The 16,691-nt window shown below is 31.5% G+C and overlaps 1 protein-coding gene across 2 annotated transcripts in view; it reads right to left on the bottom strand.

Moving 5' to 3' along the window:
* Positions 1 to 14,877, bottom strand: part of LOC134710589 (mucin-2-like) — a 47,144-nt gene extending 32,267 nt beyond the window's left edge. The window contains exon 1 of one of the 2 annotated variants that reach the window (XM_063570982.1): positions 14,654 to 14,877. In XM_063570982.1, the coding sequence (XP_063427052.1) occupies positions 14,654 to 14,789 (136 nt within the window). In that variant the 5' untranslated portion in view covers positions 14,790 to 14,877. Of the gene's footprint in view, positions 1 to 8,509; positions 8,906 to 14,653 lie in introns of those variants that run through there. The other variant, XM_063570974.1, reaches the window with a different exon arrangement.
* Between the last annotated feature and the right edge of the window lie 1,814 nt (positions 14,878 to 16,691).

Genomic DNA, 16,691 nt, shown 5'->3' with positions numbered 1-16,691 from the left:
CATTTCGAACTGGTCAAATAGTTAGCAACATAAAGATGTCATACCGACCAATCATCCATAAGTGTAACTCTACCACGCTACGCATTGAAAGATTACTGGATCTAATTCTAAAACCACTATTGAAGAGGCATCACTTTTACATTCAAGATAAGGAAGACTTCATGCATTTATAAAATAGAGTTGCACAAGGTCAAGAAAGAATGCGTTCTTATTGCCTATGATGTAACAGTTATCGATGCATTTTCATCAGTTGACAAACAAGAATATACTTTAAAAATTTCAAACAAACAGAAAAAACAGCATTTGTGAGGTTAAGGAACGATGAACTTGAATTAAATGGACATTTATACAAACAAATTATAGGAGCGCCTATTGGTGTTATATTTTTTCCGACATGCAGATTTACACCTGCCTGGTCTATTAAAAATATCTTAGATATTAAGTTCCGATGGATAGAAAACATCAAATTGCACTGTCAATACAAAGCCGATAGTTTTATGTTCTTCACAGGTACATTGAAGCAGGTTGAAGATTTCTTTAACATAGCGAACAACATTGACCCTCTGCTTAAAATCAGATTTGAGGCGTCTAGATTTAGTATGACCTATTCATAATTTACCGACGTGTACAAAGGTGAAAGATTCAATAAAGATAAAATACTTGATGTTAAATTAAATATAAAAGAAACAGCTGCGTCATGAGCGCATGATACGCCTAACGTCTTGTGTGGAGGTTTTATGCAATAATAATAAATAGTTTCTGAGAAAGTTTTAAGCAATGACCATATATTGTTTCTGAGATACCGCAAGACATGTGAACCCCCCCCCCCCCCCCCCCCAGTTTTTTTATAAAAACTAAATGTCACTCAAATAAAACTTTGAATCAAGACTGAAAAGTATTCATATCTTCAGATTAATATAACAAAGAAGTGTGTAAAGTTTTAAGCAATAATTATAAATTGTTTTTGAGATACACTGATACACAAAATAAAATGTACTCAATAACTCAAAAACAAAATTTGTAATCAAGACTACAAAGTTTACAGATCTTCAGATTAATAAAACAAAGTAGCGTGTTAATTTTAAGCAATAATTTTAATCGTTTTTGAGATACGGCGCGGCATGTAAAAAAGGCTCCCCCTTTTTTACAAAATACTCAATAATTCATAAATGAAATTTTGAATCATTACCAAAAAGTATTCAGATATTAAGATTAATATAACTAAGATGTGATTGGTAAATATTGATATGCTTCATGTTTTTGTATATTTGGTTTAACATCAAGTTTGTTATTATTATGGAATCTTTCACCTTTGTACACCTCGGTAAATTCTTAATAGGTCATACTAAATCTAGACATTTCAAATGAGATTTAAGCAGAGGGTCAATGTTGTTCGCTAAGTTAAGAAAATCTTCAACCTGTTTTAATGTCCCTGTGAAAAAACATAAAACTGTCGTCCTTGTATTGACAGTGCAATTTGATGTTTTTTATCCATTGGAACTTGTCTAAGATATTTCTGATAGGTCAGACAGGTGTAAATCTGCATGTCGGAGAAAATATTCCACCAATAGGCGCTCCTATAATTTGTTTGAATAACTGTTCATTTACTTCGGGTTCATTATTTCTTAACTTTACAAATGCCGTTTAGTCTGTTTGTTTGAAAGTTTTAAAGCTTATTCTTGTTTGTCAACTGATGAAAGAGCATTGATAACTGCTTCTTCTTAGTTATTAATCTTTATATTTGTGTACATTGACATCACATAATAGGCAATAAGGATGCGTTCTTTCTTGACCTTGTGCAACTCTATTTTATAAATGAAGTCTTCCTTATCTTGAATGTTAAAATGGTGACTCTTCAATAACAGTTTCAGAATTAGATCAGGTAATCTGTCAATGCATCTCATAGTCGAGTTACACTTATGGATGATTGGTCAATAAGAAATGTTCATGTTGCTAATTATTTGACCAGTTCGAAATGCCCCATCAATTATTTCTAGATTGATTTTATAAATTTTTGAAAGAAGGTATATGTGTCCATGTTTTGATTCGTTATAATTCTTCAAAAATTTAAGTTTATGAATCTATTTCTTTTTTCCTATATAGTTTTTCACCAATATATTTTATAGACTTGACAACAACTTTAATATTTATTTCATATAATGATAACTGTTAAATTGTCTTGTTTCTGTTTTGATGTTATATATTTTATTTACAAGCACTGTTGTGTTATTTTGATCGGCTTTATATAAATATGTTTTAGTTATATTAGAGCTTTTCGTTCTCATGTTGATAAAATGTCTCTAAACCTCAACCTTTAACCTCAAGTTTTGATGTATCAATTTTTGTATCAATTAACCAATTTTCTAGGGCAACATGGTAAAACTTTAGTATACAGGCGTACAAAAGGCTTACAAAAAGCTCATACAGGCTCTTAATTATAACTTTTATATTTGATTGACATTAATGGGAATGTAATGGTGTATTAACGATATTAGCTTCTCTAAAATGTTCGGAGCATCCTCCAAGCATGCCTAGAGGAAGCTCACTAGAATAAATATATGTGTCCTTTAAAATGACATAAGACGTTATAAAATGCAATGCTTTCCAATTTAAATCTGAAAGTAGAAGATATCCGTTCATACAAGATACCTAAACTGGACTTTTTAAAAAGTACAATTAACTTTTTTGATAACAGAATATTTAAACTATGAAACAAAACATTATCAGAAAAATGGTTATATTCATCCCATATCTTAACCAGCTTTTTGTGCTACAGAGGAGTATGTAACCACTAAGGTATTACAATTTCAATTTCATAATTAATTTCTATACATATGAATCGTATTGCAGAGAAATAGCAAATCACGGTTTTACGCTTTTCCAAATTTGAAAATCAATTGCTGTTTTGTTTATTTTTTCGTAATACAGCATTTTCACTATAGTGTGTGGTTTTGTTTTACTACAACTTCACGTCTGCCAAACCGCAATTATCATGTCTTTTTTAACCATTTTTTCGGTTATATTATAATTTGAATCGCAATGGTCATCATTTCTTTTTTCGAAGTTCGAGTTCCTGACATTTCGTAATTATTTTTACCTTTTTGTAATTTCCAATAAAAGCGTTTTTTTGCAATCATAGCATGCTCCATTAAATCAGTCATCACAAATGATACACGATAAGTCTGGGACAAGGAGATTTGTAACACGATTTGTGGATATTTTAGTATATTTTTTTCGAGTCTGTTCCAAGGATTTACAATCAATTCATATGACAACCAAGGTTCTCCAACTCCTTCTACCATATACAACTGTCCAATATGATACACCAAGGGTTCTTAAAGTTGCGTTTAACATCAAAACACAAAGCAAACAAACAATTCGATTTTATATTAAAAGACATATACAGCATCCCGTATCGACAACGCAAATTATCAAAAAGTAGTTAACTGTTTTGTATAGATTAAGTACAATTACGGAAAAGCAATAAAAATCAATAAATGACTTCGCTACTGATAGATTACTTGTACAAAACGGCGAAAATCGACATTGGACATTCATGCAAGACATTTTCCAGATGTGGTGCATTTTAATTTGTCGTGTAAGTGCTGCAAAAATTCCGTTTGATATGGGTTATATATGTACTGTTGTGGGAATAATTTATGAATTATATTAAAGTGCATATAATCTTATATTCCAAAATAACGCTATATCACTGATATTTAACAGTTACTTATTTGCATCTTACGTATCCAATGAAGATACTTTCCTTGGGAGAGAAAGAATTTAATTTAATGTTAACTAGAAGACTGGGGACATTATCACAAAATGTTCAAAGTATTCATAAACATTAGGAATACTGTCAATCAAAGATATAATTGACAATAAAAATCATTCCAATATTTATCTCATATTCATCAGAAATCATAATATACATTATATTATTAAATGAATATATTTAGTAGACTAGAAGTTGAAGTATTTAATTGTAATTCACAGTTGGGTAGATCAAATGTGGAAGAATTTGATTGTAATTCATTGCGGGGTAGATCACGACCAGATATTGACTAAATGTCACTGAATCTTTTTAGTAACAACCTAATGATATGAAGAAGAATTTTCTCTAATACAGATGTATCTTTTTACAATTCTTTTATTTGTTTTAAATGAATTTTATAAGAATACAACTTATTTTTTTCATTATTTAGTAAACTGTCACTGTGTGTGTTTTTTTTTATTTCGTTACTAACTAACGTCTTCACTGATGTTCCTTATTTGTGACTAAACGTGTTATAACAACTACCCACCATATTGTTTTATTGTATAATAACTACCGAGGCTATCCAAGCTTTTAAAAATACTAAGTAGTATTGTTAAGAAGAAAGTATACGTAAATTACATCAAAAACTGTAGAAACAGTAGGAAATACACACTCCAGGTATAAATGTGTACAAAAGTAAAAATAAATTTCGTGCAATGAGTCTGTGGAAAAAATTCAGGCCGTTAAATATCCCCCTCCTTTTTCCCCTTATATCAAATGGTCGTCCACAAAATCTTGCACAGTTTGACCAACATGAAATATGAAAATTTTTATAGGTGAATGACAGACTATAAGACCAAATGTCGGGGAAAAGTACAAGGCGTGTTTTTTTAATTTCGATAGAATACACATAGAATCCACATAGAAGTGATCATAATGATTTAAGCAAACAAAGCAATCAAATACAAATCGTATCTATAACTGACTTAATGACTTAAGCGTAAGAGTTAATTCCAGATTCTTTATTTATGCTTAGATAGAGTTTGTTTTCTTTCTCTCCATCTACTTATGTTGTATCCGATATCAAATTTTCGGTGTAAAATAAGCCTTTTATTGAAATCCTTTGTTCTCATTCTATATCATAGTGAAAACAGACTTGAAATATCGTATCTTGTTTGATCTCTTCCGTATTAGCGTAAGATAAGGTAATACTACAAATTGTTCATAATCTAATAATACCATATTTTGCGGTCGACCAGTAAAGTCGAGCACATATTTTACCTGACAAGACTCGACATAATCTCGACGGTACTAAACTGTATTCGACTTTGGTCTCGACTTTACTTCTAAAATAAGTCTGAGTGGGCAATTGATATTAGTATAGAAAGAATATGGTTTCGACAAATGCCCGACCAAACTTGACGAATGCTTGACCATTCTCGATCAATACTCGGCCTGTCTTGACAAGTAACTACCACTCTCAAACAGTTTCTTAACAGTCTAGACCTTTAAATTTGGTATCGACAGGTCTGAATCAGACCATCTATCTCAACTTGAATGAACTTACAAAATTCGATGCTATTTGATTGTTTAGATCATTACTGTGAAATTAAAAGATTAAATTAACAGCTAAATAAAGCTGAAATTTTCAGCTCAGACTAAATTCAGACATCGCCTTTAAAATGTCTATAGCATTTTCAAATCAACTTCGATTTTAATTCTTTCATGAACTGAAACATTCTTTTACATGGTATTAATTTCAGTTTAAGTGGTTCAGCTGTGGTTGTATTAGCTCTTATGCCACTTGAATAAAATTAACTTTTCCTCTATTTGCGAACTTTTATCATCACTTGGCGTCCGTCGTAACTTTTACAAAAATCTTCTTCTCTAAAAATACTGGGCCAAATTTAACCAAACTTGGACACGATCATCATAAGGGTATCAAGTTTTGAAATTGAAAATGTGTCCAATGACCACGCCTGTCAACCCATAAAGCTGATAGTTCTTAAAGGTACCAGGATTATAATTTGAAACGCCAGACGCGCGAAACGTTTCGTCTACATAAGACTCACAAGTGATGCTCAGATCAAAATAGTTATAAAACCAAACAATTACAAAGTTGAGGAGCATCGACGACCTAAAATTCCAAAAGGTTGTGCCAAATACGGCTACGGTAATTTATTCCTGGGATAAGAAAATTCTTAGTTTTTCGAAAAATTCAACGTTTTGCAACAGGAAATTTTAAAAAATGACCATATAATTAATATACATGTCAACATCAAAATGCTGACTATAGGGCTGGTGATACCCTAAGGGACGAAACGTCCACCTCCAGCGCCATCGACCTAGTGGTGCAAATAGTTATCAAAGGTACCAGTATTATAATTCAATACGCCAGACGCTCGTTTCGTCTACATAAGACGCATCAGTGACGCTCAGAACAAAAAAGTTACAAACCCAAACAAGTACAAATTTGAAAAGCATCGAAGACCCAAACTTCCAAAAGGTTGTGCTAAATACGGCTACGGTAATCTATTCCTCGTATAAGAAGATTCTTAGTTTTCCGAAAAATTCAAAGTTTTGCAACAGGAAAATTATAAAAATTACCATATAATTGATATGCATGTCAACACCGAAGTGCTGGCTACTAGGCTGGTGATACCCTCGCACTTTGCTTAACATAGAATAGGAGGATAAAATAAAGTTTTTTAGTCAAATCAGACAACCCGTAATTGGATGGCTTCCCCTGAATTGGTAATTCAATTGAAATTTTGCAGTTTGGGTTATTATCTTGAAGCTAACACAGATATAGATATAGATAAACATCAATAATGTTGATATCTACAAATGAGTCAAGATTGCCAAAATGGTCATTTGACAAAGTTTACTACAGAGGCCGCTGTTGATAGCAAACTTTGAATTGACATAAATGGTTATTCCTAAAACATTTATGTTCATAATGTACTGTAAGTTACAAAAATAATTGAAATTAATGGAAACACCAAAAAATTACGGATTTTGGGAAAATAGGGCTTTTTAATTTTTTTTTATTCGAGCGTCACTGATGAGTCTTTTGTAGACGAAACACGCGTCTGGTGTATATACAAAAATTAGTGCTGGTATTTATGATGAGTTTATTTCCTGTCCCCATGTGCCTATGGTTAAACCTTGACATAATGTATAGACATATGTCTATTTTTATAGAATGCATGTTGACCTCCAGATTTTCCTTTCGGATTAAATATGTGCTACTATTGCTTTAACATTGAGGAGTATTCAGTTCTATTTTATTCTAAAATCTATACTTGCATTGAAAGAATATTTTTTTTTTTTTTTTTTTTAAATAATTATTCAGTTTGTTGCACTATTGGTTGTTAACAAATACCCTAAAAGGTACAACTATCCCAGATAGGTATATCCCTGTGTGTGAATTATCAAATGAAACAGGGGATTCACAAGATAAACTTATTATAAGTTTCAAAAGTGGTTAATAAATTATTACAATCTGTATAGTTTACAAAATCCGCAATAAAATCTTAGCAATTAAATTCGGAAAACATACGTTCTCTCTGTTTACGTTTTTCTAATTATTTTAATTGTATATCACGTGGTATAGATGTTTATTATGTATCTCGAACACGTGTATTTTATTCATTCTTGTATGTTGGAATATTCTTAACTTATTTGGTAAGTTTAAAATTTAATGATATAACTGTTTTGTTTCCTTAACGATAATTTGAATGCACTATAGAATACTAAAAAACTTGATGCATTAGCCTATTATGAGTATCAAACATTGATGACATTCTAATGGTAATTTAACATGGTATGGATAAAGAATGAGATGTTTTTTGATACTTTGTATAAAGTATTGACAATCGTTTCGTGTAAACAGAGAAACAGTATACATAAAACATAAATGAAAAACATGATATTGCTCTGCTAGTACATGGAGTATAATGTATTTACTGTCACATAAACAGACACACACACACACCTGTACCTACAAACAAACTTGGTCACAAAACTAACACACACACACACTCTTTGTCACACAACTACAAAATCATAAGTACTTGTACGCCTCACCTATTGAATAACATTGTGGTGAATTATATATATTTAAATGTTTCTTTCAAGAATTTACTACATTTTCTTTCTAAGAGTAAACTATTTTCATACCATTCTAAGAATTATAATTTAAAAACCCTGTATACATCTATGTACTTGTGTTTTAACTCTGATGCATAATTGCTTTTGTAAACAGCAAATAAAACAATTGTTAACAACACATTAATATCAAAATATGAACTGTCATGAATTTTGAAGGAATATTTTTCTGCATGTCAAAGACCGCTGTTAAATTGTCAAAATATCAAGCTTTCATTTTCAAAAAAAATATATTTTCTCTTTCACATGGCTCATGTAGCCGATTGTAAATAGTTTATTGAATTTCTAAAAAAAAAAAAAAAAGGAAATTACTTTTTCCTATGTAAATAAGGAATAAGCTTACAGCATTGTTTAGTAGAGAAAAAAAATTGACACGCTTTATGTTTTGACTTTTATCATTCAAAAATCATAAGTATCTTGTGTTTCCTAATAATATTTTCAAATTCATTTTGTATTGGACTTTTAATATGCTAGTAGACAAATTTAAATAACAGCGCCAGTGACTGTTTGATATTTACTGAATTAAATTATCATACAATTTCGATATACACCGAACCAGAAGAAAGAAAGAACATAGCTTACCGTGCGTCGAGCATTTATCACATAACTGTTCTTCGTACTGCGTTTTAAAATATACCGATCTCGTAACATTACATGACTGTAAGCATTCGTCAAATGACTGTTGCTGTCCCTGTGTATGTGTACAACAAAGTGGTTTCATTCTATACCTAAAGCCTCCACATGTACTGTTACATGCTGCCCACGGAGCCCAAGGATAATATTCACATGGTTTTAGTCCATACGAGCATGAACTTTGTGTCCTTGATAAAGAAATACTGCAATAAATGATGCTACAGTACAAGATCCAAAACATTATCAATAAATGTTAAAATTTTGTTAACCTATCTAAGTATGACGATATCACAGTTGTATTACAATGATCAAGATAGGTATCATTAACCAGACACGTTCTTATACTTCATATCAGTACACGATAGTAGACACTATTGAATATCAGTTGTTCGTAAAACAAAATTCAAATTTTAATACTTGTGATCAGTGAAATAGGTAAAACTTTCATTCAATTGGTCTTAATTTTCACATGGACAGGAGGTTAATTTACATTGTAAATAATCCAAAATTTATATTATTTTGTTATGCTAATCTCACTGCTTATAAATATTCAAGAAATCTGATAGCTCGACATTTTATTAAGGGAAAATCAATTATCACAAATGTGAAATTAATCAAATATGATTTTAAACGTGTTTCCTTCTTTTAATGTAATTTATTCGCGAAGTTTTCGAAATCATCAAGACTACAATGTATTCAGCACCTGAATCGATGTATTATCGTAAAAAAATTCTGCCTGAATTTCTTTCTGATATATCACACATACAACAAAAACAAATAGGCATTAATAAATGATAATTGCAATATAGTATAAAAAGAAGATGTGGTATGATTGCCAATGAGACAACTATCCACACAATACCAAAATGACACAAACATTAACAACTATAGGTCACCGTACGGTCTTAAACAATGAGCAAAACCCATACCGCATAGTCATCTATAAAAGGCCCCGATAAGACAATGTAAAACAATTCAAACGAGAAAACTAACGGCCTTATTTATGTAAAAAAAAAATGAACGAAAAACAAATATGTAACACATAAGCAAACGACAACCACTGAATTACAGGCTCCTGACTTGGGACAGGCACATAATTAAATAATGTGGCGGGGTTAAACATGTAAGCAGGATCCCAACCCTACCCCTAACCTGGGACAGTGGTATCACAGTACAACATAAGAACGATCTATAAAAATCAGTTGAAAATGGCTTACCTCATCAGATAGACAAAAAATACAAGTTGACGTGGCCGGGTACTTATACATCCCGACACAAAAAGACACAATGAACAAATCTGAGAGTACTCGCAGTTATCTGACAGCGTGTTCAAAGCCACTAACAACTAATAAAAAATTCATGCCTCTAAGACTAATCACTCAATCCGTACACATTCAACATACAATGGATTTAGTGTAAAGACGTCATAAACAGCCAGAGAAGAACATGACCTTGTGCAATGCCAAGTTACAGGTACCGACAGAATGTAGATCCATGAAAATGTATATGTATATAACATACTAGTAATTTTTAGTTAGCTTTTAATCTACTGATAACAAAATCAATATTTATACCAATAAAAACAATATTCAATGATCTTATTACAGTGTTGAATAGGTAACCTCTTAGAATAAGTTTATTTAAAGGAACAACAAGTTTACATGGATCATTTCTAAATTTCCGGGCACGGTTAACAACATTTCCGTGAAAATGAGGATGTGCTATCTCGTTTGAAATAAGTTTTCTGCAGGTACAACCAAACTTCAAAACCAAATCTTTATATCTATGGAAAATTTTAGTAAAGGTTTTAAGTAATTTATGGTAACGATATCCCTGGTTTATTAATTTACCAGTAATACATAGGTTGCGTTCCCCGTTAAAATCAAAAACGTCACAACAGACACGGGCATAGCGAACAAGTTGTGAAATATAAACACCGTAAGATGGTGCCAAAGGAACATCACCATCTAAAAATGGAAAATTAACAATAGGGAACGAAAAATCGTCTCTTTTGTCGTAAATTTTAGTGTGTAGTTTCCCGTTTAAAACCGTTATATCTTAATCCAGGAAAGGACAGTTATTACCGAATACATTTGATTTATTTAAAGTAAGTTTGAAATACATATATAGGTTGAAATACAATAGGTTTGAAATACATCATGAGACAGTTACCGGAAGTGTAGTGATATGCTTAATATAATGAATGGTCCAATTAAAAAGGGTTGTCTTTCGGTTTTGTTAATGTGCTTTGTCTATTGGCCTTTTTGTTTTTCTTTGTTAACATATTTGTTTGTTTTTTCATAATCGTTAAAATTATAACGCAATGTTGACTGATGTATCCATATTTTTATCATTTATGTCTGTTTGTTTTGTTCACACATCGTTGTCAAATGTCAATATAATGGATGTTTGTGCGACTGTACAAGTGAGAGATTAAGCTAGCTATAAAGCCAGGTAGAATTCACCATTTTCTAAATAAGAAAATGCCTGTACCAAGTCAGGAATATGACAGTTGTAGAAAGTAAAATTACAAAAATACTTTATTGTACTATTATTTATTAAAACACTTAATCAACTTGTCTATGCTTGTTATACATTTTGTATGAAATTGAATGAATTATCGACATCGATGCAACGTTTCACTGGAGGATTCCTCTATCGAACTACAATTTTACCGTTTTGTGTATATGGTTTTTTTTCTTCATTAAATGTCCACCTACTCTGTCCATGGTTTCAATTGTGATGGAACATATAGGTTTTCACTTTTGGTCTCCGTCAATACATTATTAAAGACAAGGGAACACTCTTAAGTCTTTGTCTGAAAGCCAATCAAGTTTAAACCTGAAGAGCATTAAGGTAATCTGTGCTTGGGTTAAGACAATCCGTAGCATTTCAAATACTCCATAATTTTGCAAACTGTTAATTTATTATTCATGTCAACACCAAAGTGCCCGCTGTTTGGACTGGTGATACCCTCGGGCACGAAATCTCCACCGAAGTGGTGTAAATAGTTATCAAAATTGTCAGGCTTATTATTTGACACGCCAGATGTGAGCAATAATCATTATTAAGTTGTCACTTGTATCGTGTAAATTTTTGAAAAAAGGTTTTCCTTCTGAAAGAGATTTGTACAAATCAGGACAACTATTGCTATTTTTTATGCAAACATAAAAAAGCAGCCATTATTATAATAATGAATTCTTTATTTTTTACATCAAAAGATAGTCAATATCATAAAAAAAAAATTGTTACGATATCTCTAAGTCCAGTTTTATTGGTAACCTCCTTTTTGTTGTCAGAGGTACCGTGATTTCATTCGTTCAAGTGCTTTACGATACTTTACGATATAAAGGATCACGACGAAAAGGTAAGTTCGAAGACTAGGAATTAGTTTCACCCCTGCTGTAAGCTTTTTAATTCGTTTTCTTATATTTAGTTGTTACTGTTGATAAATTAAGGTTGCTCTTTTTTTCTATTAGCTTATAAAGAAATATATGCCTTGTTTTACCCACAAAAGGTCAAAATCATATAGATCTTATGACCATGAACATATTTTCATAATATATATCATAAACCAAAGGGAATTCTCCAACCCGATGTCCACAGAAAAAAGACATAAAATCAAATAATATCTGTAATTACCCTTTTCACTACATTTGCAATATGATGCAATAAGTAAAAATTGTAGTCTTTATATATGATATTATTAGAAATAAGTTCGATTGTCGACAAACGAGATTGATATGTCTACAGATGATAAACTTTTATTGAAATTACAACAATAATTAGATAAAATATGTGCAATCAGTCCTGGTAACAAAGGGTTTCTTAAATATAAATACGACTTAAGCTAACACAAATGTTTAACTAATTATTAGATTTATATAAATATATATTAGTCTTGAGGAAATATGTAACGAGCTAAAATTAGGATCATAGGCTTTATTACTCATTTGTTTAGTCGATCGTTCACAAAGCACGTCTACAAAGATTTTTAAATGGGTTTGAAACTACACACTCTGAATGGGCCCAAACGAAAAGACGTTTTGATGGATATATTTTTGGATATACTTATTTCAAACCACATCCTATACTGAGTTTTGCAAGCAGGGCTTATCGGTTTCACAATATCTGCTTCTGTCTGTTTAAGCTTCAGGAGGTTTTCAAATGGTTATTTTATCTTGATTTGCAATAACGCTTTTGCTACTTCCTTTTGAATCTTTAGCTCAATAAGTAACCCATACAGGCTAAAGTAAAATACAGGCTAAAATGGCTGAGACGTCAAATTTCGTGTTGAAAATTGGCTTACAAGGTTTTTACAAAAACTGGTCCCGGGGTGAAATTTGAAACTTGAATTTCCAAATAATAAGCAAGTCAAAACCTTGTATAGGTATAGTTCTGCAATTGGGTCCAAATTTTAAAATATTATCATTTAGCATAATAATACTTATCTAACAGTGATATGGAAATTTATACATGTAACAGTGATCATTATGTATTTATCTATAAAAAAAACCTAACGTTTTTTATAAATATATCAGTCAGTTTTGAAATATAAATTGGTCAAATTGGCCTAAATATCTCTATCCTCGTTGTTTACCTTTTAATTTCATCTTATTCTGTGAAGCCATGCCATCGTTTGATGAGAAAAAGAGATCGACATTACAGTTAAAGAAAAAACGTCATATACAAGTGGACAGAAACTGAAGTAGCAAAAAAAAATACCCCTTCAACACACGATCGTTTTAAAACAAGCAAAAATAATTTGTTTTGCATAAAAATGAGTAGTGGTTTTGCTAATTAATATTCATAATATGTAAATGAGAATTGTACCACGTGATAGTAGTTTGAACTGGACTGGCTTGATAGGCTTGATATAAATAAAATCTTTAAAACACGGATATTATTAGTTGTCCGTCACAGAGTCCATATTTACAATCACTTTGATATTTCCGTAAAGTTATCAGGCGGTCAAAATCAAAACAATGAACGCGAATTCAGTGAATTTTCGTGCTTTCGTGAGTTTATTTTTCTTGAAATAGTAACATTTTAAGTTTACGTGGGAACCTAGAGTTCAACGACTACACATACAAGGTTTGGACTTGCTTATTATTTGGAAATTCAACATTTTCAACACGAAATTTGACGTCTCAGCCATTTTAGCCTGTATTTTACACTGCAATGTTAAAAGCCTCTCGGTTCGATTTTTAAAATAGCTTTGGAACCTGTATTTTTGCAACAACAGTCATTATGTTTCGTTTAAATGGTGTATATTGTTGTGTATATTTATTTTCTGCCCCGGCAAACTGTCTATCATTTAAATTAAAATTAAAACAGACATTTTTTTAAAAGTCCCTATCATTTTAATGTTATTTCCGTGACCCGTATTCGATTTATTTAGTATAATTTTCAAATAAGCAAAGTGCCGTTAATTTATGGATATGGAGAAATATTATTTTTTTATTGTCCATATGAAAATAACTTACTTTGTAGAACGTTGGTTTGAGCTAAGTATACCACTGAGTGTATGCATCAAACTTATTGACTAATAGATTTAACTTTTTTTTTTTAAATGAAGAACAAGTTCGTTATTTCAACAAAACATTTTTCTGTGTTTTTAGTGTCGTTTATACAGGCTCATACTCCCCCACAAGAGTCTTCTTAACAATAGTTTGTAAGGCAAATGTTCTGTTAGCGCAGTCAAATTGCAATTACCGCATTGACAAATGTTCCCGTCGTACGCTTCAAATTGGAAAAGTTATGGTTAACAAAAAAAACTATTTCATTATGAACAGTTACAATAGTTGAAATATTTAGAGAAAAACATACATTGTCTTTGAATATGTACCAGTGTCTTTCTGTATAATAGTATATGAATAACTGGCTATTCCGACAATAGTAAGTGTATTGTCTTCATAAGCGTAATATATTCCTAATCTGTAAAGTTCAACACTATATATATTGTTGGCGATTTTCCTCCTCTCAATATTCTAATTTCTTCACTTATTTTAACTAGCACTGTTTCATACAATCGAAATAATCTTTATTTTCATTTGTTTGTCATAAGTGGAGCTAATAAATTACATAACTTACCATGAGTGCATGCTTTACATGTTTGTTCTTCATAGTTTGTTTGAAAATAATGCTCTCTTTTAATATCACAAGACTGCAAGCATTCCTCAAATGTCTTTGCTTTGTTTAGTTCTTGTTCACAACACAATGGTTGCATTCTGTGTCTCACACCTCCGCAGCTTGGTTTACATGGTGTCCAAGCAATCCAAGCATAAAATTCGCATGCTTTTAACCCATATTGACAATGAGTTTGGGTTTTTACAACGGAGATGACAAATGTGATGATACAAAAATGTATAATAAACATTTTTCAAACTGCTGAACTTTATTAACGTTGAAATATCTTGTTCGTATTTAAATAGTCGAGATATCTAAGAAAATCTATAATGTACACTATTTTGTGCATATAGATTAAAATGAACACCTCAATTGTACATATAATGCAGGGATAACTTGCTTTAATATCTCTTATAAGTTTGTGACTATCACATGTCCTTCATGTGGGTTTTAGATTAATGACATTATAAAAATAAGGATACGTAGTATTATTTTCAAAACCATAAGTTCAAATCACAAGAATGTAAGCATATACAGGTTATGGTATCTCCCTAACAAAGCAAACCAATATCGTATATTCACCTTGTAACGGCCCAGACAAGGCAAAATGTGAAACAATTAAACCAGAAAAATTATTAACAAGTAAAGGTGACAGGCATAAACTTGCAACAACTTAAATATGGGCGTGTAATTGTAATGATGATGTAACTCCCATTTTCAATTTTTTTTGAAAACCGAACATAAAGATTAAAAGATCATTATTATAAATATTTGACCGAGATTATGAAGTTATGTAGAAATTGAATGTATGGATTTGAAGATTTTTTTATTAATAAACATTAAACATGTTAAATGAATAAAGCACACCTTTTATGGAGAGAGAACACACACAAAAAGATATATATATTTCTACAAGATGAAACCATGGAGGTTTATATAATGTATATAATGACACCAATTTAAAAAAGAAAGAGAAACGAATGATACCAAATGGGATATACAAGCTGACTAGTTCATAATATATTGAAAATGTCATGGCAAAATCGAAAATGACCAAAGGCGGAACAAACGTCAACCTAGGCAATATCCTTCATCATAAATTAGTTCAATCGAAAATATCTCCTTATTTCAAAGACCAGTCTGTACCAATAATTTCTTAAACCTATACCAAACCTATTGGAACTAAAATTTTCAATTACAAACGCGTTTTGCAGGATCTCGATATTGACGACTTCAAGTCTAAACCTCCTGATTGCACTTGTGCTAGTTACCAATTCACATATAATCCTGCTGGCCACGTTATTACCGGTGACCTTAACATTGTTAATAACACTTCTCTACGAAACGTGTTATCGAAAGGTCCGAAATATCGTGAGCCTAAATCCATCAATTGGAAACACAACTTTAAAATTTTGATGGATTCAGTCGAGGATTATGCCAGGCAATGGGCTAAGCGCGAGAAGGAAGACGTTGACACTCTATCCGAATGGATTAAGGCAGTGAGGTCGTTAATACAAATCAGAATTAAGAAACTGAATGGGTCCATCAATGCCCATGCTACGTCAATCTTCAAAGATCCAAATTTTGCTAAAAACCTATCTGACCTCCATGATGAATATGTTGTTGTCCCCGCATACAAAGCCCCAAATAACATCGTTTTTATCTGTAAAAGTCATTACATTAATTGCTTGATAAACGAATTAGGTATAGACAATTCACTTGGAAACCCAACATATACCCTCACGACACTTACCAAAGAGGAAATCCTGGATAATCATAGGTCTGTTCTTTGTTCCTTTGGTATTTCAACCAAAGATGAAGAACTGGATCTTCCATCACTGTATTGGATACCTAAACTACATAAGTGTCCTTACAAACAACGGTATATTGCTGGGTCTTCCAAGTGCTCCACGAAACCCCTTTCTAAATTATTAACATCCATTTTATCAGCAATCAAAGACGGGCTTCAAAGTTATTGTGAAACTGCCTATTCTAGAGGTGG

The sequence above is a fragment of the Mytilus trossulus genome, chromosome 1 (assembly GCF_036588685.1).
Source record: "Mytilus trossulus isolate FHL-02 chromosome 1, PNRI_Mtr1.1.1.hap1, whole genome shotgun sequence".
Lineage (NCBI taxonomy): Eukaryota > Metazoa > Mollusca > Bivalvia > Mytilida > Mytilidae > Mytilus > Mytilus trossulus.
This window is presented reverse-complemented; position numbering and strand designations above follow the sequence as displayed.